The following is a 22,410-nucleotide window of genomic DNA, read 5'->3' on the forward strand; positions in this document are numbered from 1 at the left end:
CGAGCAAGTCGTGTCACTGAGCGACTCACTCACATTACTGTATTCTTTCTACCAAGAAAAAGAATCAACCTCCAACTCAAAGACAGTCTTCCCAGACCTTCCTAACCCTGCCACGATACTCCTAACCTCATCACACATGGACCCAGGCCCGCAAACAACGACACCTATCTTAGCATACCCGGATTCCGCTTCGTGACTTAAGAGACGTCTCAGATCTAATCGCTCTCCTACCAGAACTTCTTGATCTTTAACCTCTTGCAGCGTAATAGCCATCTCTCTAACTAGTTGCTCATGTCGTGACTTGACGGACCATGCAAGCTTGACGTTTGGATGTGAGTGTATCCACGCCACAAGGCCGGTGATGCCAATGCCACCACCTACCAGGACCACCCGGTCACACCGGAGAATATCGCTGCTTGGTTGATGAGCATATGGACCCTCAAGCAAGACTGGGATCCTGCCCTGTCTGCCTTTAAGATGTTTTGTCAAGCCGCTCTTCTTGGTGACGACCAATGTCAACCCCGCTGTAGTCGTTGACATGGTTACACTAGAAGACGTTGGCGTCGCAAGGCCAGATTCCAGCACTTTGGTCGCAGTCTTGGTTTCCGCATCGGCCCCAGCGTCTATTGACATTGGCGGCGAACGGTCTGAATCCGAGCCTGGTGAATGAAGCTCCTTGCTGGTGTATTGTCGAAACAGGGAAGTGGAGTTGACAGAAAAGGGATGATTCTCCCAAGGTCGAAGCGGACTCAGCGAGGGGATGAAGGCATATGCAACGTGCCCAGGCTTGTTGGACCAACGAATCCCTGGGATGTCAACGCGTACATGGTCTGGCCCAACATCTGTGATGGTTGCATGTCGGATGCCATTCTTGGCGACTCGAACAACTCGGACTAGCCGATCGAAGAACCAAACGGCAGAAGCTGCAATGAGCCAGTTATCATAGAAATTAAAACCCCATTTCAGAATCACATGGTACCAGCAGCCAATGATGACAAAAGCGGCCAGGAATATGTGGAGAACCAGGAAGATTTCGTAGGAAAGGCGACGAAAGTATAGATGACTGAGGACTAGCATGGCACATGCCAGGACCGTGGCAACTATTCCCCAGAGCCAGTAGGCCTTTTTGGACTCGACGGGATAACTACCTGAACTGGAATAGGTTATGAGTAATGTGATGCTGTGAAGGATGGCTTGGATGGTAAAGACCCGTGCGATCCAACGATGCAGAAGGATATACGTGGCGTATGGCCAGTTCGTTATCCACAGCAGAAAATTGTTGCGACCAGAGAAGAGTATGACCAGGGGTAATAACGCATAGCTGATATGGCCTGTTCGATATCCAATGTAGGCGAGAGTCTCTTCTCTAGGCGAAAAATACCATGGATGAGGTTGTGATCGGTCATAGTTGACAGCCGTGAGCACCACGTTGAGGATGACAAACATGGCAATATACAAGGATTGGCCGATCGTTGGGGCATTCCCAAGCAACCAAGGTAAGGGCCTCACAGAATAGGTTCCGATGGTGGAGGGATAGACGAGATATGGTTTGAGTTTATCTAGGATACCGGTCATGAAGGGAAGGTATCCGAGTAAAGTGAAGAAAATAGGTGTCCCGAACCCAATTGAAAGGAGGACAAATCTATTCGTGCTGTCAGTGAAACCGAGTGGATGGTTTTAGGAGAAAATAGCGTAGGGTGCTCCCATATATCTCGGCTGCAAGGCTTCGATGTGGTCAAACATGACCATGAACCTGCTCTGAATCCCATAAGCCTCCTCACTGACGGCCTGAGTTTCATTGAGCACCTCATGAGAGGAAGAATTGTAAGTGACTGTAGGAGGTTCGACGACCTGCTCCAGCGCAACTGCGTAAGACCATTTGGGAAGCACGGCAGAATCACCAGTCACATGCATGTCCCAGAATCTTTCCCGTCTCCATGGCTCGATATCATCAGCATTGCACGTCCAGTTCATGCAGTAGGCCAACGAAGTCAAGAAAGCAGTATCTCCAGCGTAGCATTCTGGAGACGTGGGGCCTGAGCCGTGAGACATCCCATGCATGCTTTCTTGTGAAGAACATTCGAGCATGGCACCGGAGAGGATGTTGTAGCATGCGAAACCACACACCGGGTCATACCAGCTGAAGCCATAGCCAGGAAAATAGAAGGATTCGATATGAGCAAAGGAAGAGTGGATGCAGGCGAGAACAGAGAACAGAAGTATGGCTTTCATGATGTCGGTAACATTCAAAATGATGACAGTCTGCAGCGAGAGAAGGCGTAAACCAATGTCAACATATCAGATGTATAGGACTCAAGGAAGGTGGTTGTCCATATCTTTATGCAGCGCACCCTAGCCTCTAGGTTGCGGATTACTATGTTGATTAGCATTTGCCAAAATTCCATTCGCATTTCTGGCGTGGGAGGGAGAGGGCACGCATTGGACTGATGGGCCCGAGAGCAAGTTTTCGGCCACAGACTCGGTGAAGGGGCTGCCTGGCGTGTGTGTGGCGGCATCGTCTAGACCAAGTGATGGTGAAATCTTTGGCCATGGAGCAGTCTCCGTGCCATACCCTGCGCACATGTGGCGACCCACTTGAGTCGCGGCTGAGAGAAGACGTGTAGACGGGAGTATAAAGGATGAAGGGCCGCAGGGCTTGCAGGGGATTGTTCTGGTTGAGCATAATGATGTCTTGGCTGAGCAGGTTTTACTAGCACTAAAGGGGCAAAGAAGAAGCGCCAGCCAGTCCAGACACCTTTTCTGGGGTTTGATCGCAGTGGATTGTGTGCTTCCTAGGCTCTCTAACATGGAGTTGAGGGTAGCGGAAATGCCGTGTCAGATTGATCATCCAGTGGGAGGCTTATTTCGTCAGCTAGGGGGGTACGAAAGACTTCTCACCGTGGAGGAAGCACACTTGAGCCGCGACCACGGAGCCTGTTGATAAAGCGTTCACGCTGGCCACCATCCTACCTTTTTGACTCAAGCATTGACACAGATCATATGGGTGAACTAAAGATATATCCCGACGACGGCCAAGGATGTCGTTCGTTAATGGGTTTGAGGTTTGAGTAAAGAAACGGCATGGGTGAAGAAAGTTGAAGGTCGAAGAGGTTGACCTTGTGTGGTGTCTTGGCACTATCGATTATCTGATCTCAGATGGCAGGTGCCAGATATCTTTTCACATCTGCCCACGTGAAGGTCTTGATGTACTCATCCTATTCTAGAATATTACGATGGCATTGAATGGCCTCAAGGCTTGATGGAGGAATACACAGAGGAAATTCAACCTTGACATCTCTTCCTCACAAAAGTGGTTCAGCCTCGAAGCGCTTTCGAAATGGCTTCCATTCCAGCCTTCAACTGCTCACGAGTCGGCCATCCATAACCCAGCCTGAAGTAAGTATCTGGCATCTCAAACCAGTGGCCAGGCCCGACATACGTCGCATGATCACGTAACAGTCTTTCATAGAAAGCCGCGGTACCACCTACGGGCTCTTTCTTCATCCTAGGGAAGCATACCACCCCACCAGCCGGCCGAACCCATTCAAGCAGGTCTTCTTTCTCGATCCAACTGGCGACCATATCCAGACGAGATCTCATCTCTTGAATCCTCGGTTCAAGAATAGCATCGCCCTTCTCCAGCACTTGTTCGGCGATCCATTCGTCTACAACGCTTCCACTAATACTGATCTGTTCTTTCGCGGCGAGGAATACCTCCTGCAATCGAGGATTCTTGGTGATGACCCAGCCACAACGGATTCCAGGCACTCCATATGATTTGGAAAGAGAGGCTACGCTCAAGACGTGGTCGCCTAATGAAGCTGCCAGCGGCAATTGTTCTGTATAATGGATGTCTCGGTAGGTTTCGTCGACTAGGAGAAGACAGCCTTGAGCCTTGGCCATGGCGACGAGGCTGTTCAAGGTGTCTCGAGACATGGTGACTCCTGTGGGATTATGGGGACAGGTGACCGAGATCATGGCCGTGTTGGACTTGATAGCCTTTTCTATGACTGTGAGATCGAGAGCGAAACCCGAGTTGAAGTCTAGGTCGATGTAGGTGATCTCACAGCCAATAGCCTTAGGGGTCTCGAGGTTAGTCGCATAGTTCGGTCGAATCACCACGAGATGGTCCTTTGTCGACAGTTGTGACGTTGCTATTATAAAAAGAGCACCCGCGGCTCCTGACGTGATAAGAACATCATCTGCAGACAACCCTGAATTCCGCACGATCAGCTCGCGTAGTCGAGGGCTTCCACGGTGCTCATTGTAGAGGAGTGTCAAGTTCGGGATCTGCAGTCCGAGAGATTCCAGACTCTGATCAGTGACCGAGCTCTCAGATAGATTGTTGGCGATTTTGTCGTAACCATACTCCTCAGGCGACTCGATCTCAATGGGCATGCGTAGGTACTTCATCTTGAGGACATGGACAGTGACCAAGTCTTCCGTTATCTACTTGGCCGGTGTTGAATACAGTTGTATCCTGATGATCGACAGCGGATCACCGCTGTACGCCCTTTCGAGATATCGAAGAATCCGAACAGCTGCGGGGTCACCGATACTATAGCCTCCTCGCCTATCAAAGCCATTCTTCTGCAGCCCGTGTCGTTGTGGCTTGACCGCTCCACTAATTTCATGGATAAGCGAGTCTTTCTGTTCTGTCTGGAAAGAAACGTCCATTCCAAGATTCACGAGGGCGCAACGTTAGGATTTGCTGAGCAGTCACGGGAAATGATCAAAAAATTATTGCGAAAGAGAGAACGATTAGTGTTTCACAAGCTGGTACTTGACCGAGCATTGATGGGTATTTCATTGGTTCCGTAGCCCTACATGGCTGGATCCCGCGAGTAAGCTATTGCGAGCTGCATAATCGGGCTCAACTGTTGAGCACCATGCATTTTGATGCATGTGATATTTCTCATCTCGAGCTCGTGCTACATTGTCAACCTCAAAAGTGTACTATCATCCGACCGAACGGCGAGACGCTTATGAGTGGGCGGCAAGCTGAACAGCACGACGACGATCTCTCTCTTCGGCGATAGACAACTGCAATGCCGTTAGTTGGTATTTCATATGACGAATTATGATTTGTGCTTACTTTGACACCCTTGCCCTTGGGCAGGCTGACCCATGGCTTCTCCTTGCCGATGATGAAGACGTTGTTCTCACGGGTAGCGAAAGAGTTGTCGATGGCGTCCTTGATGTGGACGATGTTGAAACCACCGTCGTGGCGTTCTCGGTGAGTGATGACACCAACACGACCCAAGTTACGACCACCAATAACCATGGCGATCACACCGGTGTCGAACTTGATGAAATCAGTGATTTTTCCGGTAGCGAGGTCGATCTTGACAGTGTCGTTGACCTTGATGGCCGGGTCGGGGTATCGGATACTATTAATCCCTATCAGCATTGTTTCATATTTTTCCGACCACATCTTGGCCCAACGGCTGACTGGTGCAGGCAGACTTACGTGCGAGCATCATGCGTAACCAAGTATGGGATTCCACCCTTGCCAACTTGAACTCTCTTGACCTTGCCGAGTTTGTACTCTGCCTCGGCGGCTTCGATGCGGTGGACAGCGAATCGTCCCTTGGTGTCGTAGATCAGACGGAAGTGTTCGCCAGTCTTGTCAATCGAGATGACATCTTGGAAACCCGCAGGGTAGGTGTGATCAGTTCGCACTTTGCCGTCGACCTTGATCAGGCGCTGCGCAAGGATAGCAGTCGTCTCTCGGCCGTTCAACGCATACTTCAGACGGTTGCGGATGAAGACAATCAGGGGCAGGCTGTCGCGGGTTTTCTATTGTCCTGTCAGTCCGTTGTCCAGTTTTTTTGCCCTTCTGAGGCTGCGGTTGGTGTCACGCACATGAGGACCAGGTGATGCCTTGGGGGCATAGGCACCAGAGAGCTTGTCCAAAAGCCAGTGCGAGGGAGCGCTGAGACGCTTCTGATGTTTCTTTGGACCGCGACCCATCTTGATCTTGTTGTGTGTGTTGAAGGTGAGTGACTTGCGGAGGGAACACGGAATTCAATCTGCGAATTTTTGGATCAGAGGTGCGAGTTTCGTGGAAGCCAAGATTTTGTGCACTAGTCCATGTTGGGAAAGATTTTGGTCCACAAATTTGAAAATCAAATGACAGGATATTCGCGTCATTTCAACGAGGCTTGGATGCTCGATTACCTAAGCTACTGGGAAGAATTGGAGGTCTATATCAGGGCGTCTCATTCTTTCAACTCGTTCTTAGCTTCATATGTGCATGATATCTCTTCTGGATCACTGCAGTAGTGCAAATGCTGCTCAAGCCTTGCGGCGCAGCTCGTTTAAATCAAGCCTTGGATGATGGCTGCTTCGGCATTCAAGATTGAAGATCCAGCAGCTCCAATGACGGTGTTGTGACTCAAGGCCGCGAACCTGATGTCAAAATGGGATCCCTTGGCCGCCTCACGTACTCGGCCGACACTGACCGCATAACCGCCCGAGATATCCCTGTCAAGGCGGGGTTGAGGTCTGTCAGGCTCATCAAAGACGACAATGGCCTTTTCTGGAGCTGAAGGACATCCAATCTTCTGAGCCTCTGCGACATAGTCCCTCATGGCCTGTTTGACCTGTTCTGCGCTTGGAGGTGGTCTTTGTTTGAAACGTAATGACACAAATGCCATATGTCCATCAGTGACCCCCACCCTCGTGCACGTAGCACCCACTGTCAAGCCTTGCTGCTCCTCGAACGAGGTCAGATCAGAGCTGATGGAACCCAGAATCTTTTGGGCCTCTGTCTCGAGCTTATCTTCCTCTCCCGCAATGTAGGGGATGACATTATCCATGATGTCCATGGTGGGGACACCTGGATAACCTGCTCCCGATACGGCTTGCTCTGTGAAGACTTCGACATCCTCGACGGGGCCGAACTTGGCTTGCAGGGCAGCGAATGGGATGACGATTCCGATAACGGCACAGTTGGAATTGCAGACCAGGAAGCCCTTTTTGAGACCGAAATGCTTTCGTTGATGTGGGATGAGTCCCAGATGTGACAGATTCACGGTGGGGACAACCAGCGGGACAACGGGGTCTCTTCTGTAGTTTTTGGCATTTGAAAAGACGGGGATCTCGGCTTTGAGAAATTCCATCTCTGCGAGTTGTTAGCTTGAGGTTTGGAAGGTGCAGGACAGATTGGCATGCGTACCAACATCTCCAGCCACATCGCTGTCCAGGCCAGAAAAGACCAAATCAACATCGGGGAAATTGGCTGCCTTGCATTCTCGAACTTCGAGATTGGCCAAGGCTGACGACATAGGCTTTGCTTGCTTCCATCGGACGGCATCTTTGTATAGTTTGCCCGCCGATCTGGAGGATGCTCCCACGGCTTGTAGATGAAGTGTTGGGTGGTCTGCGAGAAGCAGGATGAAACGCTGTCCCACGGAGCCTGTAGATGCGTCAATTCTCGAACTCTTACAGGGGCAAGGAGGGGATGAGTACCTGTTGCACCTAGAACAGCAACATTCTTTTTCCCATGTGGGCGGCTTGTTGCCATTGCGATGACTCTGCCCGACGCGCTTAACTGCAAGCTGAGAATCTGTATACGACCGCACCTGATTTGATGGCTTTAGCAGGAGACGTGAAAATTTTGGTGGGAGAAAGCTGATCTCAAGATAGGTAGGTATATTCTTTGCCGTTTGTATCTGACCAGATTGAGTCACTGGGGAAAAAAAGTACCCAGCATATTGGATGCCAAGAACGGCGCGGAAAATCTCTCACGGAAGCGCACTTTGACGTTGAGGAATGCGCCGAGCCTCGCCACCCTTGCAACTCTGAAGATTATGTCAGCAACCCCTGTATACTTTCTGGCTCTCCGCTAGAAAAAGATATCCAGTGCCCAGGACCGAGAACATTGGACTTTGGCTTCTTGTTGGAATCAGACTGGATCTCACTGATGGTGGAATATCGCGCAACATGCAGCCAACAGGACATGTGCGCGACATTTGGATAGGTCAGACTACAGAGGTGGTACACAGGCGTGACAGGCAAAGAAGGCGCGTCACAGATTATTGCATGGCTCATTGCATTCCATTCGTTTCAGTTGTGCCCTGACTGCTATTGACAACCTGTCTGATGACTACTGTCAAAATAACTTGTCGCCGAGTACGTTGGGTACAGTGTAGCCAGGGCTCAGTCAACCCTCATCCCTTGGTCCACTGGAAGTAAATAAGAACATCATGAGGTGGTACGTCTAGTGGTTGGCGCAAAGCCATCGTCTATCTGAATCCCCCCTTGGAATCAGTGCCTCCCCATGGAGGCTAACGCCGAGAAACACGCTCCAAGCATAAAAGTCGCTCAGCTCTATCGATTCTGAGGTTTGGTATCATATAGTCCGTTGTGGATACTCAGATGAGACTGAAATCGCTGCTGTTGTTCTGATGTTGTTGCTGTTGAGCGCCTCGCAAGGTGGCGATAGGGCGAGGCTTGGGCAGGGAAGACAGAGTAGACAATTGTGTCTTTTGCTGAGGTAGATTGTAGGCAATGACGAAAGGTGCCAATGCGGTGGCTGTCGTCGCGACAAAGGTGGTCAGGGTGAAGTGAGACATGATGGAATTTTTTTTCGAATCGGTGAGGTTGTGCAGGCGCAAGGAGGAGCTGATTGCTTGAGGAGTCTATATTGTCTAGTGGCAATGATGAGTCGCTGGAAGACAAGTCTAGGAACGCTGCGACGGAAGGAGACGTCTATGTCTATAGTAACGCAAAAAAAAGAACGAGTGTGTGAATTTTGCAGGAATGACAAGACAGGGGCGGAGGAGATTACATTTGATATATGATCAGGTACACCGCCGCCACCCACCGCCTTCGCGCATGGAGAAGGAATGGAAATGTCACCTCGGAGAAATGGAAAAGGGAAATTCACTCAAGTTCCGGTTCAAAAGTTTGGGGATGGCGGATCCAGGGGAGAGATGGGTCTGTGGATTTTGGGGTATTAGTGGCGCTTAGCTGGATTGCTATGCCAATAGGGGCAGCAAATGCCTGGGAACGTGGCTCTTAGGCCACTGGGCTAGGCGGGCCGCACAGAAACTAGACATGTACTTCGGTATCACAGGCCCGTGATACCCTTAAATTAACCATTGTCCCGGCCATACGAGTCAGTTTCCACGGCCCTCGGCAAGTCCCTTTTGGTACTTGCCGAATTTCACAGACCTTGTCGCGTGGTGGCTTTAGGCACTGCATCGTCTTTGTTGCTGGTTACGACCTGGTCTGTCGCCTGTTATCTCGATCATTTCGCATCTATAAAGCAACGCTTTCAGATGGAAAAGCACAATGACACGAGCTTTGAGCGGTTCCTCCACGTTGAGGCTTAGCGAGGATCTTCTGAGGAATGTTCACAGTCAGTAGAGAGTTCCAATAGGGGATTGGTGGCTCGTACTTAGGGGATGAATTGGTCTCGTGTGATGAGATTGTCTCATTGATCCTCTGGCAGGCTCGCAGGGGGCACCTGCCTCAGGGAGTTTCAGACCTGAATTACAGGCAGGTACCATGGACGTCCCTGAGCAAGTACCCTGCGCACAAAGGTCCACATACTGTAGCGACCTAATCAACAACATCTCGCATGAAACTGTCTTCTTGGGCGACAACCTCATCCTCAAGCAACGACCCCTTTGGCCCAGTTTGGAGTTGTGCCGAGCTCCGCGTGCGCTTCTGGCGCCAACTTCCCCACATGAGCAACTACCAAGACAGCTAAAAGCTTGCTGAGCTTGTTCGATGACGAAAAGATCTACCCCAGGTTTCTCCCTCGTTATGTCTTCCTCAAGCCATATTGTGGGGGACGTTGCATCTTATGGTTAAAGTTCTCGAAAAGACGACGCTTCTTGCCCAAAACTCTTTGCCGATGACGATCATGGTAACGGTGACACCAACTCGTCGACGAGTTGTTGATCCCAAGAATGGAGAGAACCCGGACTCTCTCCTCGCCTTCGGGACCCTCCTCCTTCTGCCTGCGCCTGATTTATACTGCAGAATACCCTGATTGAGAAGACAGTACTCTACTTGTGCTCCTACTGCCAGCCTCATCACAGCGACAGCCATCATGAGACGATCAGTCATAATATCATTGTCCTCATTACTGTTGACTGTGGATGCTCAGCAGTATTATATCAATGCAACAGGACAAGTGCCTCGCCCGCAATGTTCCATGACGGGAGGAGCCACTGAGCCCACCTACGCTTTTGCGTCTTTTAACTACACCTTGTCTGAGAGCTTGAGAACTGCCACTTCCGTCTCGCCGGCGACGACCACGTCTACTTATGCGCCTCCAGTGGAGTCTCTGACGCATCTGATCCCTTCAATCTCGTACACAACTTGGGGAAGCTGGAACCCAAATGCAACAAGTAATCGCACTTGGACAAGCAATGGCACCTCGACTACTAATGCCCACGATCCATACGGTACAGCTGCGTGGTCAGCATTATGGAAGTCAGCCAATCCTCCCAATTTCACCGAAAAGGCTCTCTTCAGCACCACGGTGGAGCCTACAGCGATCCCTTCCAGCGAACTTATTCTCCCTCCTCCAATTTACTTCGGTCCAACCGACTGCTACCTGTTCCCTCCCGACTTCATGTTTGGTGTGGCCGGATCAGCCTCGCAGATTGAGGGTGCCACGGCCGAGGAAGGGAAATCACCCTCGCTGATGGACGTGCTAATTCAAGACGACCGACCAAAGTCGTACGTCACCAACGAGAATTATTATTTCTACAAGCAAGAAATCGAGCGTCTGGCAGCCATGGGTGTCAAGTACTATTCATTCAGTCTAGCTTGGACTCGTATACTGCCGTTTGCTCTACCGGGTACACCCGTGAATCAGCAGGGCTTGCAACATTATTCAGATCTGATTGACTTCGTTTTGTCGAAGGGCATGATCCCCATTGTGACTATCCTTCACTTTGATACTCCTCTGCAGTTCTATGCTGCAAATCTGACCGCAACGCAAGAACCCCCCTTGATCGGCTATGTCAATGGCGGATATCAAAACGAGACATTTGTCAGCGCATTTGTCAATTTTGCTAAGATTGCAATGACGCATTACTCAGACCGTGTTCCATTGTGGTTCACCTTCAACGAGCCCCTTCTATACTCTTCCAATGGACAGTCGGTCAACAACGTCATCAAGGCTCATGCACAGGTGTATCATTTCTACAAAGACGAGCTCGGTGGCACTGGCAATATTTCCATCAAGTTCAATAACAATTTTGGCGTCCCCAAGGATCCCTCCAACTCCAACGATGTGTATGCCGCCGATCACTTCAACTCGTTCCAGTTAGCAACATTCTGCAATCCCATTTTCCTGGGCATTGACTACCCCGAGTCGTTCAAACAGACAGTCCCGGATTATGTGCCGCTCAATGCCACCGACCTCGAGTATATTGGAGGGACTGCGGACTACCTGGGAATTGATCCATACACCGCCACAGTGGTTGCACCACCAGTTCCTGATTCCATTGAATCTATCCTGGAATGTACTACCAACTCGTCCAGCATTTATTCTCCGTACTGTGTCAACCAAACCACAACTAATATCGTTGGGTGGAACATCGGATATCGATCTCAGTCGTATGTCTACATCACTCCCACCTACCTGCGGTTGTATCTTTCGTATCTATACAACACCTTTCGCGCCCCGGTCCTCATCACGGAATTCGGGTTTCCAGTATTTGGGGAAGCGGAAAAGACCGACTTGAGTGACCAATTGTTCGACGAGCCTCGGTCAGTGTATTACCTCAGCTACATGTCAGAAGTGCTCAAGTCAATTTGGGAAGATGGAGTGCATGTGGCAGGAGCATTCGCTTGGAGTTTCGCCGACAATTGGGAGTTTGGCGACTATGACGCTCACTTTGGGTTGCAAACTGTCAACCGAACGACGCAGGAGAGAAGGTATAAGAAGAGCTTCTTCGATCTTGTGGACTTTGTGAATGCGAGGATGTGAGCAGGGAGCAGGGGTGATGAATTTGAAGTCATCTAAGCTAAGAGGAAGCCACGTCCACCATGCAGTACTCACATCCTTGAGGTTCACTAATACTGCCACAAGTACTGCCACAAGTACTGCCACAAGTACTGTCACCATCGATGCTGGGTATGATCGAAAGTCACATGACCTTGCGCGAAAGAGGGAAGCGGAAATTCTTGGCTGGCGGGTCGGCCAAGAGAATTACGTATCTGGAGGCTTGGGATTTGCTTGATGTGCGCGCATTTTTTCCAATTTCCATGTACTTATCATTCAAGAGCATGGAGATATGGGACTCGAGATTCAGCCCAAGGGGCTTCTCGCTTAATTGGTGATAAAACTATAATGGACCATAATGGACCATGGAGGATATGGCCTCCGAAACTCTGAGCTGGTCACCCCTAAATGAGTCGCTAATTAGGCTCGGTAAATAGGATCCGACACCAGTTGAGACCATTGTCTGACAGATATGCCTGATTAGTCGTAGAGCACACGACCAGCAATGAAGATACTACTGTACTACTGTACTCGTACCTAACTTTGATAACACTCTCCACCTTTATCCCCCCTCTCTCCCTCTCTCCCTCTCCCCTCTGCGTCGCCTCGCCTCGGGTACGTGCCCAAGCAACGCCCCTTGAGTTGAGAAACTTGAAACCGGATACCCGCCCAGACCGCACACGGCCAATCTGAACATACCAAGACCAGGTGATTTGTCTGGGCAGATCTCACCAACACATGCGCAACCCCGCCGGTGAACATACCCTGGCCCGAGGGGGTTCCCGTCATTGCCCCCTCCCAAACCCACTCAAACACACAGATTCCGTCTGCTTCTACCTCGTGGTACATTCGGCACTACACGTGGGTGGGTGAAGAAGTCAAACCCAGCCCGAGATTTCCCTTGTCTGACTTGGTATCATAAAGCTCGCTTGCATTGCTTGTTGTTTTTCGTACATGGTCGTTGTTCATTGTCATTATTGTCGTTGTTGTCGCCCGTTCACTGCCACCGTCACCGCCCTCTTGGTTCAATAATAATTACTACCCTGGCTTTAAATCCAAGGAGATACCAGTACTTGAAAGTAACCCTGTGTACTTTTTCAACGTGACTTGACCTGATTTCGCGTCATAAGCGTGCGCGTCCCGTGGCAAGCCATATATTCTCTTTGATCTTTTTTTATTTTCCCCTACCAAGTACTACCTAACCTATCTATCTTGATTCTTATTACTCAGCGGCTCCAAAAGTCACCAAGTCATCAAACTCCTCGCGATGACGGCCACCGCCGGCGCTCCGGCGTACCAATTGAGCAACAACACTCCCAACCCCGACAACACCACCGACAGTAACAATAACAGTAACAATAACAACCACGACACACCTCCCTACTCCAAACACGAACACAGCCCACCATCATATCGCGACTCTGTCCCACAAGCACTAACATTCAGCCGCGACTTTGGCCATGATCTCCCGCTCAACGTCGTCATGACGGGCGACTACCGGTCGCCGGACTTCGAAGTCCGCACCAAGGAAGGAGAGACCATCATCTTACAAGTCGAAACCGAATCAACTCTCGTCTACCACCACTCGTACATCCGCGACCTGCGGCCCAACGGGCCCGGCGGAATCGGATACACCATGAAACGCAAACAAAACGGCGACCAATGGCTTTACACGATCCATTCATCCAGCATCGGCGGCGGCGGCAGCGGTGGCGAAGGCGGCGTGAAACTGTTAGAAATCGCCACCACGTCGAAAATCCTCCGTCAATCTTCCACGCGTCTGGTCTTTCGCAGTACCTTGGATGGAGAGCTTGATGCCCTTTATCTCAATACCTCGATTCAGAATGGGATTCGTCGTGCCGATGTCGTGTATCAAGGGAACAGGATTGGCGGGATTGCCCAGTTGCGGTCAGATGATAATCCGAGGTTTGATCTCAAAATCGAGATTCCTCATGTTGATCCGTTGCTTTTGGTCTTGTTGGCTTTGGTCCTGGATGATCGGCTCATGAAGTCGAGGAGGAGATTGAAGAGGAAGTTGGGCTCCGGATTTGCCGGTATTGGTAAGGGACCAGGTGCTGGCTTGGCCGGTGCTTATGCAATTGGAGGCATGGGGTGAGGGAAGAGGATCATCCTGATTCGGTTCCCTTTTTTTTATGCATGCATACCTATCGCATATTGCATATCATGGCCCATATCATATCGCGGCCGTACCATGTTTTGGCGATGGATGTTCGGACCAAAAGCTCCACGTCCACCTCCGTCTCCCGAAACGGTTCCACTGATTTCCACCGCATGAGGTGGCTGTGGATGGGTGATTGGCTGGAGAATTATACTGGTCTTTCTTGGGTGGATATTGGATGGGTGTCTGGGTCGAAGTTGACCCTCACCACAATACTGGATTTGACTGGATTTCGATAACGAAGAAGTCACTGGACGGGGGGAGGGGATTGAGGCCAGTGACAGGACCTCGTTTATACATTTCAGTCCAAAACCACATCCTGATCGATTTCGCCCTTGGGAACAGGTCTACTTGATGCTCTAACAGCACACAGCACACAGCACAGCACACGGTTACCAGGGCTTTTTCTCACTTCACTAGTTCTGGGAGGTTAAAGTCATCAGCGGCCAGGCACTAGTTCTTTGGAGACAGACTCTTCACCAGACAGCCGGCACGACCAGACAGACAGGTCCCCATTACCACAGACATACACCCGATCGACGACTATAGATTCGTCTTCTGGGCTTCTCAGACACTTTGGTATAACAGTATGAGACTGGTAGATATTAAGATATATACACCACGGTCATGTTCCTCTTATGAATTCAAACCTTACAAGTGACTTCGAAACAAGCTTCAGGCTACCATACACGACCGAGGGGCGTACAAGTAGAAATGAAACAAGCTCTTATTGCAATAATTACCAGCGTAATCCTATGCACAATTTCAACATTTGATGCAGTGATAACTGCCTTGTAGATTATATATTCGTTCTTCGTGGCCATGGGTCAGGCTTTTCCCAACAGTTCGACTTTTGACGGCCGCTCGGGGTATCATGCATAAACGAGAGTAGGCATCCAATCTGTATTTCCATCACATGTTACAATAACCGAGTCTTTCACAACAAACCACACCCAGCATCTTTCTCGTCGATGCATCTCACACATGTTTGTCAGTCTGGGGTGAGGTTGCTTCCACATTAATAGCTCTCAACACCACCTAGTTTGATCTTGAATAACGAGACTATTCGCGATGCTCGGTCTCTTTCTCAGCTTCAGTGCTGTCGCTGTCTCGGTTGTGTGTCGCTGGTGCTTGCGAAGGCTGGATCTCTCCGGCCTCGGCAGCGTCTTCAGTGCCAGCCTCCTTTCGGATCCGTGAGATTTCTTCAGCTGGTGGAGCTTCCCATGATGAACTCTGCCAGGGTTTCACTCCTAGAATGTACATTGTGTCAAGCTCCTCCAGAGTTCGGCCTTGACCCTCCATGACGAAGAGGTAGACAACAACCACAGCAACGAGATTGCAGCCCGCAAAGACATAGCCATATAAGAAGTCAATGTCGCCGGTGATGAATGGGGTGAAGAAGGCAATGAGAAAGTTCCAGAACCAGTTCGAGGCTGTGGAGAGTGCCATCCCCTTTGCTCGGTAACGAGAAGGGTAAAGCTCACCACAGATGGTCCAGATCATCGGGCCCCAGGTAGTGGCAAAACCTGTTCCAGAGTCAGTGGGTCAAAGTAACTAGTGAGAAAGAAGACACATACCAAAGATGAAGAATGAAGCAACGACAATCATCGCGGTGCCAGAGGATTCCGTACTTGGCGGGTCGTCACGATTGAGAGAAAAGTGGCCGACATTGGCAAAGATGAAAAACATTGCTGACATCCAGAGGCCACCCACGATGAGTGACTTGCGACGACCATAATGCTCGACGATGTAGAGACCATAAAAGGTGGAGCCGAAGTTGATACCATTAAGGATCATCTGGGTCACGTACGAGTTGTTGATTCCAGTGGCCTAATTCAAACATAGGTCAGTCATTTGTCCAATCACCTAGCCTCCAGTTCCACCCAGATAAGACGGTAACTAACCTGGAAGATAGTTGTCCCGTAGTAGAAGAAGTAGTTGGCACCGGTCAGTTGCTGGAGCATCTGCAATCCCATTCCCAAAGCAATACGGTAGGCCATCTTTGGGGCGGAGAACATGTGGATCCATTCACGGAGGGCACTTTCTTTGGCTGCCTCTGATTTGAGCTTGGCTTCGATCTCTTCGAGTTCGACATGGACGCTGTAGTGGTTTGGAGGTGCACCATAGACCTTCAACATGGTCTCCTTTGCACGTTGGGTGTAACCCTTACGGTAGTCATAACGGGGTGTCTCGGGAAACAAAAGGACGCCGGCACCGAGGATAAAGGGCCAGACAAATCCCACACCCAAGGGAATCCGCCAGGACGCAGAAGAGCCGCGTTGGTGTTCATAGGTGCCAAAATTGATACAGGCTGCGAAAAAGATGCCAAAGGTGATCTTTATCGAGCCGAGTTAGAGCTGAAGACGGTTCAGTAGAAATCGGGCGACTTACAAAGAGCTGGTATGTTGAGATCAGCGCACCACGGATATGGCGAGGCGCAGTTTCAGCTATGAACGGTAAGACTGCGAGCCTGTCGGTTTGAATGAAATTGCTTACACATGTACATTGGGACAAGTAGGGACAAGGCGCCGACACCAAGACCAGCCACCCATCTGCCCATCATCATCTGGTACCAGTGGTGTATGGAAGAAATCATAACGATATTGCCAATGCAGAAGATACCACACCAAATAGTGACACTGATTCTTCTGCCGATAATATCTGCCACAGGACCAGCAACGAGGGCACCGATTAGAGTACCGATGGAGAGCTGCTAGGATTAGTTGTGGACGCAGAGATTATGTCTAAACATCACTCACCAGAGCAACGATGAGACCAGCTCTCACGTTACTAAAGTAGTATGTACCATCGCTGTGACGCTGACCAAATCTTTCTAGAAAGTCGGGCATTTCCAAAAAACCAGAGATTTGACCAGTGTCGTAGCCAAAGATGAAGCCACCCATTGATATGAGAATGCCCATCAAGAAAGATTGCAAGGTGATTCGACGTAATGGAGAGTAGTCCAGATCAGCCAAGGATTTGCGTGCATCGGTGGACTGGTCTGAGTGAGGATTGTATTTGTCGTACTTGACCCATGTTGTCAACCCCAACCCCTCGCGGGTCAGTTGAGGCTTGCGAAAATTGGGAGCCTTGAGGTGTCCCATTTTGGTGGTTGTTTAATAAAAACTGCTGGAGCGGCAGAGCGAGAAGAGGATACCTGATGGTGGATGTACCCAACTTATAGGAGATGCCTGGGGCTGAACAAGGGAAAAGTATGACCAACACGTGAACCGCGATGTTGCCGCCAGGGCAGCTTTGCAATACGGATTGGCAGGGGCAATTGGAAGTCGTGGAGACGATCAGGGAGACATATTGGATTGGATCCAATGGGAGTCAACGGATGAGCGATTTCTCCAGATCCTCGTCAGCAGCGGGTTGGTGAATGGCATGGAGAATCGTGTGACGTCGGGCAAGGAACGTGCTGGAGGCAAAATGAATGGGGGATGCCCAAAGTTTAGACAATCCCCTGTCCTCGCTGCTCAAGTAATGCTGCACAACGGATGTCGATGTCAAGTGGGATGGTTGCCTTGGTTGTAAGCATTGGACAAGCACCGCGGCAAAGGATTGGCACTGATTCTTGAAAAGTGGGCTGTCTGTACGTCGGCCGCAGTCAATCACTTGAACAAACTCAACAAGGGAAGCTGTCATGCTGTCAAGGGCGAATAAAGCTCCCGGAAGTGCGCGGGAGTAAGAATGGATTGTCAACGGCGGACTTGCCTTGAACGTGGTCGATCACTTGACCGATGACGAAGGTTTCCACGGGCCATCTTGATCGCCTCGTAAAACTGGTCTGGTCAGCCTACTAGTGGCAACCCCCATGGGATGCAGAGGCGCCTTTGCGTGAAACATCAGCGCCCGGTCCATCAATCAGTGGGGAAACCTGATTTGTGATACGAGCGTAGGCTGGAAGGATGCTGTGATGCTGTACGATGACAAGGCTGTCTTCTTGGGGGGTTGCTACGTGAGCCCTTCGGTGGTTAAGCGTGAAAAAGTGGTATTTTTAGTCTTGATGTACAGGTGACTATGGAATGGCGAAGAATGAAGAGTTGAGTTGTCGTTGTCGCCTCCAGAGTGGATCCAAGTTACAATGGAAGGTACGATAGATAATAATTATGGATGCACGGAAGGTACGATGGTCGGCAACTTTTCTCGGGGCAGGAACCATCGTCGAAAGCCTGTAAGCCGCGCTTGCCGCTCATGTCACCTGTAGGAATTTATGACGCTTTGGGTAATTTCTCTTCACCTTTTGTCTGTATACCGCGCAATTCTCTCAAGATGTGCAAAAACCATGTCCCTAGACACAAACCACATGATTTATCAAGACTCCAGAAGTTATTCAATGGGTGCTACGGTGACAGTACGATGAAGGAAAGCGTGTTTCATGGCGCGGCAAAGGCTGCGAGATGGCGACAGTGTGTTCGCCCTCACTTTATTTATTTAGCTAGGTAGATAGATGGTCACGAGCAATGACGAATAATCCGTACCGAGGTCCGTCAGACATTCTATCAGGTGAGGCTCATGTCTTTCAAGAATTTCGACCAGTCTCGTGAGCAGTCGAGAACTCTATCGAGTAATCAAAATTTAGCCGCATACTAGAACCCCATATATTGACTAATCCACGGGATTCCAACTTCGGTCAAAGCTCCTGAGTCAGCGAAACTTGGTCCTGGCCATGCGGTTCTCGAAACGTTCAAGCAACTGCCGTGTGCAACGACGACGACTTCCTCAGAGCAACACCACTCTGTCACAGGCAAACATCAGACCATGATTAGTATAACCTTGTATCTGATCACCACGCATTACTTCCACCGCTGGGCCGACTCAAGAAAAGAATTGATGATTTTGGACCAATGTGGTTCGCGAATGAGATTGACATTTAATCCCAGTGGAAGTCATGACCTGATCGTCTTGTTTACCAGTGAATATGGGGTGTATCATCCATCCTCAGCCAGCTATGCCGAACTATCCACCAGCTCCACGCAGAAATCCGAGCACATTTTCCCTTCGGCCGTCTTCATGTATGCGCCAACTTCTCTCTTGATCGCTTCCCGAACTGTGATGTTGTATCGCTCATAGTAGATCTTCTTGACCCTTTCCAGATGTTTGGGTTCCCAATGCAACCGCACCAGTCTCGAGATCAACAACTCAGTCCTCTCTTTACCAGGAGCAGTTTCGCTGATAGCTTGACGTAACAGGAGAGCGTCTCTCATGGGTCGATTCAACGCTCCATTCAAGATATGTGCCAAAGTCTCCCCGACCAGATTTCTCGACTTGGAGATCATGGCACGAGCAAAGTTTGTTTCATAAGTCCGCTCGAACATTCTCATCATTTCGCGTAGGTGCACATCAGACCTCATCACGATGATTTTAATCATCTCACTCTCTCCGCCTTGACCTCGCAATACACGATCGAGCTCGTATACATCGTCCTTGACGAGCCGGATATCCACCGGGTTGGATTCTGGCATACGTCGTTCCTCGAGGACGAGCAGGATCGCCATGCGGAATTTGTCTGCCTTGAGTTCGGCCCGGATGCATCGTTCAAGGTCATCGCCATACTTTTTGTCCTTGAAACAATTCTTGATCTCTTTGATGTCGTGATTGCTCCGCCCCATCAAGGACTCAATCAAAAGCTCGCGCCGCGATGCACCGCCTTGGTACCACGAGTTGGCCCAGTAAGCCTCGCTTTCCCACCGACCAAGAGCCGTCGCATAGCAGGCTTTGCCGAGATTCCCTGGAATGCGCATTTTGATGTGTTTGGCAATGTTGATTCCCTGCCCCGAAACCTTGGCAAAGTTCTTGTACTCTGCTCGGAGAGCGAGCAAATCGTCCGTGGACAATGGAGGCAGAATGGTGACTAGGGGACGAGGGTCCGCCGGACCATTACCCTGCAGAGCCCTGGCAATGCGTTTCGCGTCATCACGAGGGTCATAGAACGACACGGTCTTCTTGCCATTGGGTGTGATCGGAGAAAACACTCCTGTGGTGGACATGCGGTTGGGAGAGCGATCTCGCAGAATCGAACCGGGCGGCCGTGCCTCTGCATTGGTGTCCAGCTGAAGATTCGACAGACGACGGGATCGAGGTTCACGAGTTTCCAGGCCGCCGCGATCAGAGTTGCGGTCTCGGGGTTCCCTGACTTCATATCCTCCGCCACTGCTGTTGCGATCGCCGGCTTTGCCACGGGACCTCTCGAACTCAGCCTTCTCCCGTTCAAGTTTACGGATTTTCCTCTGAATAGCGTCATCCTCGTCCTCATGGTCCAGGTCAAAGTCCGATAGGTCCGAGTCATCTTTATGGTTGGCAAGCACAAGTGCGCCAGGCATTGGCGAAATCGACTGATAAGTTCCTTTGTATGCCTCCAGTAGTGGTGACGCCGGAGGCCTGCCGCCATCTTGAAAGCCCTGAGTCGCCATACCAACGCCTAGTGTCGCAGCTCCCAAACCACCACCAGCAACGGCCATCTTAGACATTTTCTTAGTGACATCATCAGGAGACGATCCATATTTGTCTTCACGGTATTTCTTGTCGCGTTGGCTATATTTGTCGTCGTCATAGTATTTTTTGTTTCGTGGTTCACGTGTCTCGCAGCGTTCATCGGAGCTCTTCTTCTCTTTTCGATCCCCGTTGCGGTCACGTTCCGATGCTGATGGTCGCGATCGATCATATTCCGGTCGAAACGATGCGTACTGTTGCTGACCAGAGACAGCGGCCCCGTCATTGTACTTGTAGTCTACATTCTGCTCTGGCCGGGCATACTTCCAAGGCTCGACTTGGGCATATTCGACGCCCTTGGGTCCACTGTAGGACTGCTGCCTCTCATGACGAGGTGGGGCTGAGCTGCCGTCGTATCCTCCAGGAGGCGCGTAACGAGGATCCGAGCCTACATAGCTCATATGCCTAGAATCCCTTGGACGAACTTCCTGATAAGACCCTGGTGGTGCAGGGGCTTCTGGCGGCGCATACCCCGAGCCTGGCGGGTATCCGTATGAGGGGTCGCCCCGACCACTTATATCTTGACGGCTTTGTCTGTTGGACCGACGACGGTCAGAGTCACTTTCTGACGGTCTATCTTTCTTCGAGTCTTCTCTGCGCCTGTCGTCATTCGAGGGTTCATATTCTCTCCTTGACGAATCCCGTCCGGGTTTGGAGGAACGGTATCTATCATCTTCACTTGTATCTTCATCATATTTCTTGGAACCCTTAGAACGTCGTCTAGAATCGTCTTCATCTTCGTCATAGTAGCTGCTGGATTTCTTCTTGCTGTAACTGCGATCGTCTTCTAGGTCTTCGTCGTCGTCGTCGTCATATCTGCTCGATCGCCTGCGATCGGAACTTCTGTCGCGATCTCGGTCCCGTCGATCTCCGTCGCCACGGGTGTCGCGGGAGTGTGATCTCGAGCGATCGCGGTCCCTTCCACCGGGAGATTTGGACCTCGATCGTCGTTCATCGCGCACTCCCAGAAGCGAAGCCATCGTGCTGCATCTGGTGGGGAAGGACAGAACAAACTTCGTCTTCTTGGATTCTCTGCTGCTTTCTGACGCAGAATATCTTGCTAGGAGGAGTAACAAGGAAAGGAAGACAAGAGGACAGTCCGACTTCCTAGACAAAAGCTCACGGGACCTTTTTGGAAGCACAAGAACTGTGGGCCAGTCTCGGAATTGAGTAAAATTGCTGGGCTGACCACAGGCTACTCGACAACCATGGGGAGAGCCATAGAGGTCAGAGAACCGTCAATTGGTGGTCTCCCTGCGACGTACCGGCCCCAACTGGCACGAAGCTTTGCATTAGGGGTGCAGATACGAACCAAGCAGGATCGGACAGGGTCCCCCACGACTCTATTGTGACCTATCATTAGACAATCTTTGGCCGCGAAGTTGGGTATGCCTGACTAGTCCGACTAGCTGAGAATTGTGGCACCAAGGAATGCCCCATATAAGAACGAGGGGTTGATTAAGGGTGACGGGATTTCCGATTGGGCTTGCGGGACGATCCCAGCCTACGTTCAAAAGGCCGAGGGGCCACTGAGTTCACGCTGGCAGTGATGATGTTTGTGCCTACATGAACCTAAACTCCAAGTATTTCCCCCAGGTCGCACAGCACGTTAGGTAAGGAATATGGACAGTATGCATGACCAGTGCATGTAAATCTAGGTTGTATCGTCTATAAACTCCAAATGAGTCTGTTCCCTCTACTCATTCCACCACGGTAAGTATTGCAGGCATTTCATTATTCATTGATAGTTTCCAATTCTTGA

General features: G+C 50.5%; 9 protein-coding genes across 11 annotated transcripts; 2 read left to right on the top strand and 7 right to left on the bottom strand.

Annotated features, from left to right (window-relative positions):
* Window positions 1-48: 48 nt before the first annotated feature.
* PV10_08768 (uncharacterized protein) lies at window positions 49-1,575 on the bottom strand (the record flags this gene model as incomplete). The annotated part of the gene is made up of 1 exon (XM_016373841.1): window positions 49-1,575. The coding sequence occupies one exon, from the start codon at window positions 1,573-1,575 to the stop codon at window positions 49-51; it is 1,527 nt and encodes a 508-aa protein (XP_016220752.1).
* Window positions 1,576-1,677: 102 nt separating this feature from the next.
* On the bottom strand, window positions 1,678-2,232 carry PV10_08769 (uncharacterized protein; the record flags this gene model as incomplete). The annotated part of the gene is made up of 1 exon (XM_016373842.1): window positions 1,678-2,232. One exon carries the CDS (start codon window positions 2,230-2,232, stop codon window positions 1,678-1,680), a length of 555 nt encoding a protein of 184 aa, XP_016220753.1.
* Window positions 2,233-3,187: 955 nt separating this feature from the next.
* PV10_08770 (uncharacterized protein) lies at window positions 3,188-4,557 on the bottom strand. Its single transcript, XM_016373843.1, has one exon. It carries the CDS (start codon window positions 4,411-4,413, stop codon window positions 3,316-3,318), a length of 1,098 nt encoding a protein of 365 aa, XP_016220754.1. The 5' UTR covers window positions 4,414-4,557; the 3' UTR covers window positions 3,188-3,315.
* Window positions 4,558-4,761: 204 nt separating this feature from the next.
* PV10_08771 (40S ribosomal protein S4) lies at window positions 4,762-6,060 on the bottom strand. Its single transcript, XM_016373844.1, has 4 exons — window positions 5,866-6,060; window positions 5,471-5,799; window positions 5,096-5,390; window positions 4,762-5,043 (listed from the first exon to the last, which is right to left on the bottom strand). The coding sequence occupies exons 1-4, from the start codon at window positions 5,971-5,973 to the stop codon at window positions 4,984-4,986; spliced, it is 792 nt and encodes a 263-aa protein (XP_016220755.1). The 5' UTR covers window positions 5,974-6,060; the 3' UTR covers window positions 4,762-4,983.
* A 100-nt stretch (window positions 6,061-6,160) lies between these two features.
* PV10_08772 (aspartate-semialdehyde dehydrogenase) lies at window positions 6,161-8,830 on the bottom strand. Its single transcript, XM_016373845.1, has 3 exons — window positions 7,474-8,830; window positions 7,181-7,420; window positions 6,161-7,126 (listed from the first exon to the last, which is right to left on the bottom strand). Exons 1-3 carry the CDS (start codon window positions 7,526-7,528, stop codon window positions 6,321-6,323), a joined length of 1,101 nt encoding a protein of 366 aa, XP_016220756.1. The 5' UTR covers window positions 7,529-8,830; the 3' UTR covers window positions 6,161-6,320.
* Window positions 8,831-9,695: 865 nt separating this feature from the next.
* PV10_08773 (uncharacterized protein) lies at window positions 9,696-12,504 on the top strand. Its single transcript, XM_016373846.1, has one exon. It carries the CDS (start codon window positions 10,067-10,069, stop codon window positions 11,957-11,959), a length of 1,893 nt encoding a protein of 630 aa, XP_016220757.1. The 5' UTR covers window positions 9,696-10,066; the 3' UTR covers window positions 11,960-12,504.
* Window positions 12,505-12,887: 383 nt separating this feature from the next.
* PV10_08774 (uncharacterized protein) lies at window positions 12,888-14,777 on the top strand. Its single transcript, XM_016373847.1, has one exon. The coding sequence runs from the start codon at window positions 13,242-13,244 to the stop codon at window positions 14,088-14,090; it is 849 nt and encodes a 282-aa protein (XP_016220758.1). The 5' UTR covers window positions 12,888-13,241; the 3' UTR covers window positions 14,091-14,777.
* Window positions 14,759-17,798, bottom strand: PV10_08775. Of its 3 annotated transcripts, XM_016373848.1 has the most exons (6): window positions 16,913-17,798; window positions 16,650-16,863; window positions 16,545-16,600; window positions 16,058-16,489; window positions 15,731-15,983; window positions 14,759-15,679 (listed from the first exon to the last, which is right to left on the bottom strand). In XM_016373848.1, the coding sequence occupies exons 1-6, from the start codon at window positions 17,255-17,257 to the stop codon at window positions 15,216-15,218; spliced, it is 1,764 nt and encodes a 587-aa protein (XP_016220759.1). In that variant the 5' UTR covers window positions 17,258-17,798; the 3' UTR covers window positions 14,759-15,215. The 3 variants fall into 3 exon arrangements, with proteins under 3 accessions (XP_016220759.1, XP_016220760.1, XP_016220761.1); XM_016373849.1 differs by having other exon boundaries at window positions 14,759-15,983; XM_016373850.1 differs by having other exon boundaries at window positions 16,650-17,798.
* Window positions 17,799-18,577: 779 nt separating this feature from the next.
* Window positions 18,578-21,913, bottom strand: PV10_08776 (uncharacterized protein). The gene has a single exon (XM_016373851.1). It carries the CDS (start codon window positions 21,626-21,628, stop codon window positions 19,106-19,108), a length of 2,523 nt encoding a protein of 840 aa, XP_016220762.1. The 5' UTR covers window positions 21,629-21,913; the 3' UTR covers window positions 18,578-19,105.
* Window positions 21,914-22,410: the final 497 nt, after the last annotated feature.

The sequence above is a fragment of the Exophiala mesophila genome (assembly GCF_000836275.1).
Source record: "Exophiala mesophila strain CBS 40295 unplaced genomic scaffold supercont1.6, whole genome shotgun sequence".
In the NCBI taxonomy this organism is placed as follows: Eukaryota; Fungi; Ascomycota; class Eurotiomycetes; order Chaetothyriales; family Herpotrichiellaceae; genus Exophiala; species Exophiala mesophila.

Coding starts and splice junctions, on each gene's coding strand:
- PV10_08776 (XM_016373851.1), bottom strand. CDS start 21,628: ATGGCTTCGCTTCTGGGAGTGCGCGATGAACGACGATCGAGGTCCAAA.
- PV10_08773 (XM_016373846.1), top strand. CDS start 10,067: ATGAGACGATCAGTCATAATATCATTGTCCTCATTACTGTTGACTGTG.
- PV10_08772 (XM_016373845.1), bottom strand. CDS start 7,528: ATGGCAACAAGCCGCCCACATGGGAAAAAGAATGTTGCTGTTCTAGGT. Junction 7,421..7,473: donor TGCTGTTCTAGGTGCAACAG/GTACTCATCCCC, acceptor ACGCATCTACAG/GCTCCGTGGGACAGCGTTTC. Junction 7,127..7,180: donor CGATGTGGCTGGAGATGTTG/GTACGCATGCCA, acceptor AACAACTCGCAG/AGATGGAATTTCTCAAAGCC.
- PV10_08770 (XM_016373843.1), bottom strand. CDS start 4,413: ATGAAGTACCTACGCATGCCCATTGAGATCGAGTCGCCTGAGGAGTAT.
- PV10_08771 (XM_016373844.1), bottom strand. CDS start 5,973: ATGGGTCGCGGTCCAAAGAAACATCAGAAGCGTCTCAGCGCTCCCTCG. Junction 5,800..5,865: donor AGGCATCACCTGGTCCTCAT/GTGCGTGACACC, acceptor ACAGGACAATAG/AAAACCCGCGACAGCCTGCC. Junction 5,044..5,095: donor CCAAGGGCAAGGGTGTCAAA/GTAAGCACAAAT, acceptor ACGGCATTGCAG/TTGTCTATCGCCGAAGAGAG.
- PV10_08775 (XM_016373848.1), bottom strand. CDS start 17,257: ATGGGACACCTCAAGGCTCCCAATTTTCGCAAGCCTCAACTGACCCGC. Junction 16,601..16,649: donor ACTTGTCCCAATGTACATGT/GTAAGCAATTTC, acceptor TACCGTTCATAG/CTGAAACTGCGCCTCGCCAT. Junction 15,680..15,730: donor TGCTTCATTCTTCATCTTTG/GTATGTGTCTTC, acceptor ACTCTGGAACAG/GTTTTGCCACTACCTGGGGC.
- PV10_08774 (XM_016373847.1), top strand. CDS start 13,242: ATGACGGCCACCGCCGGCGCTCCGGCGTACCAATTGAGCAACAACACT.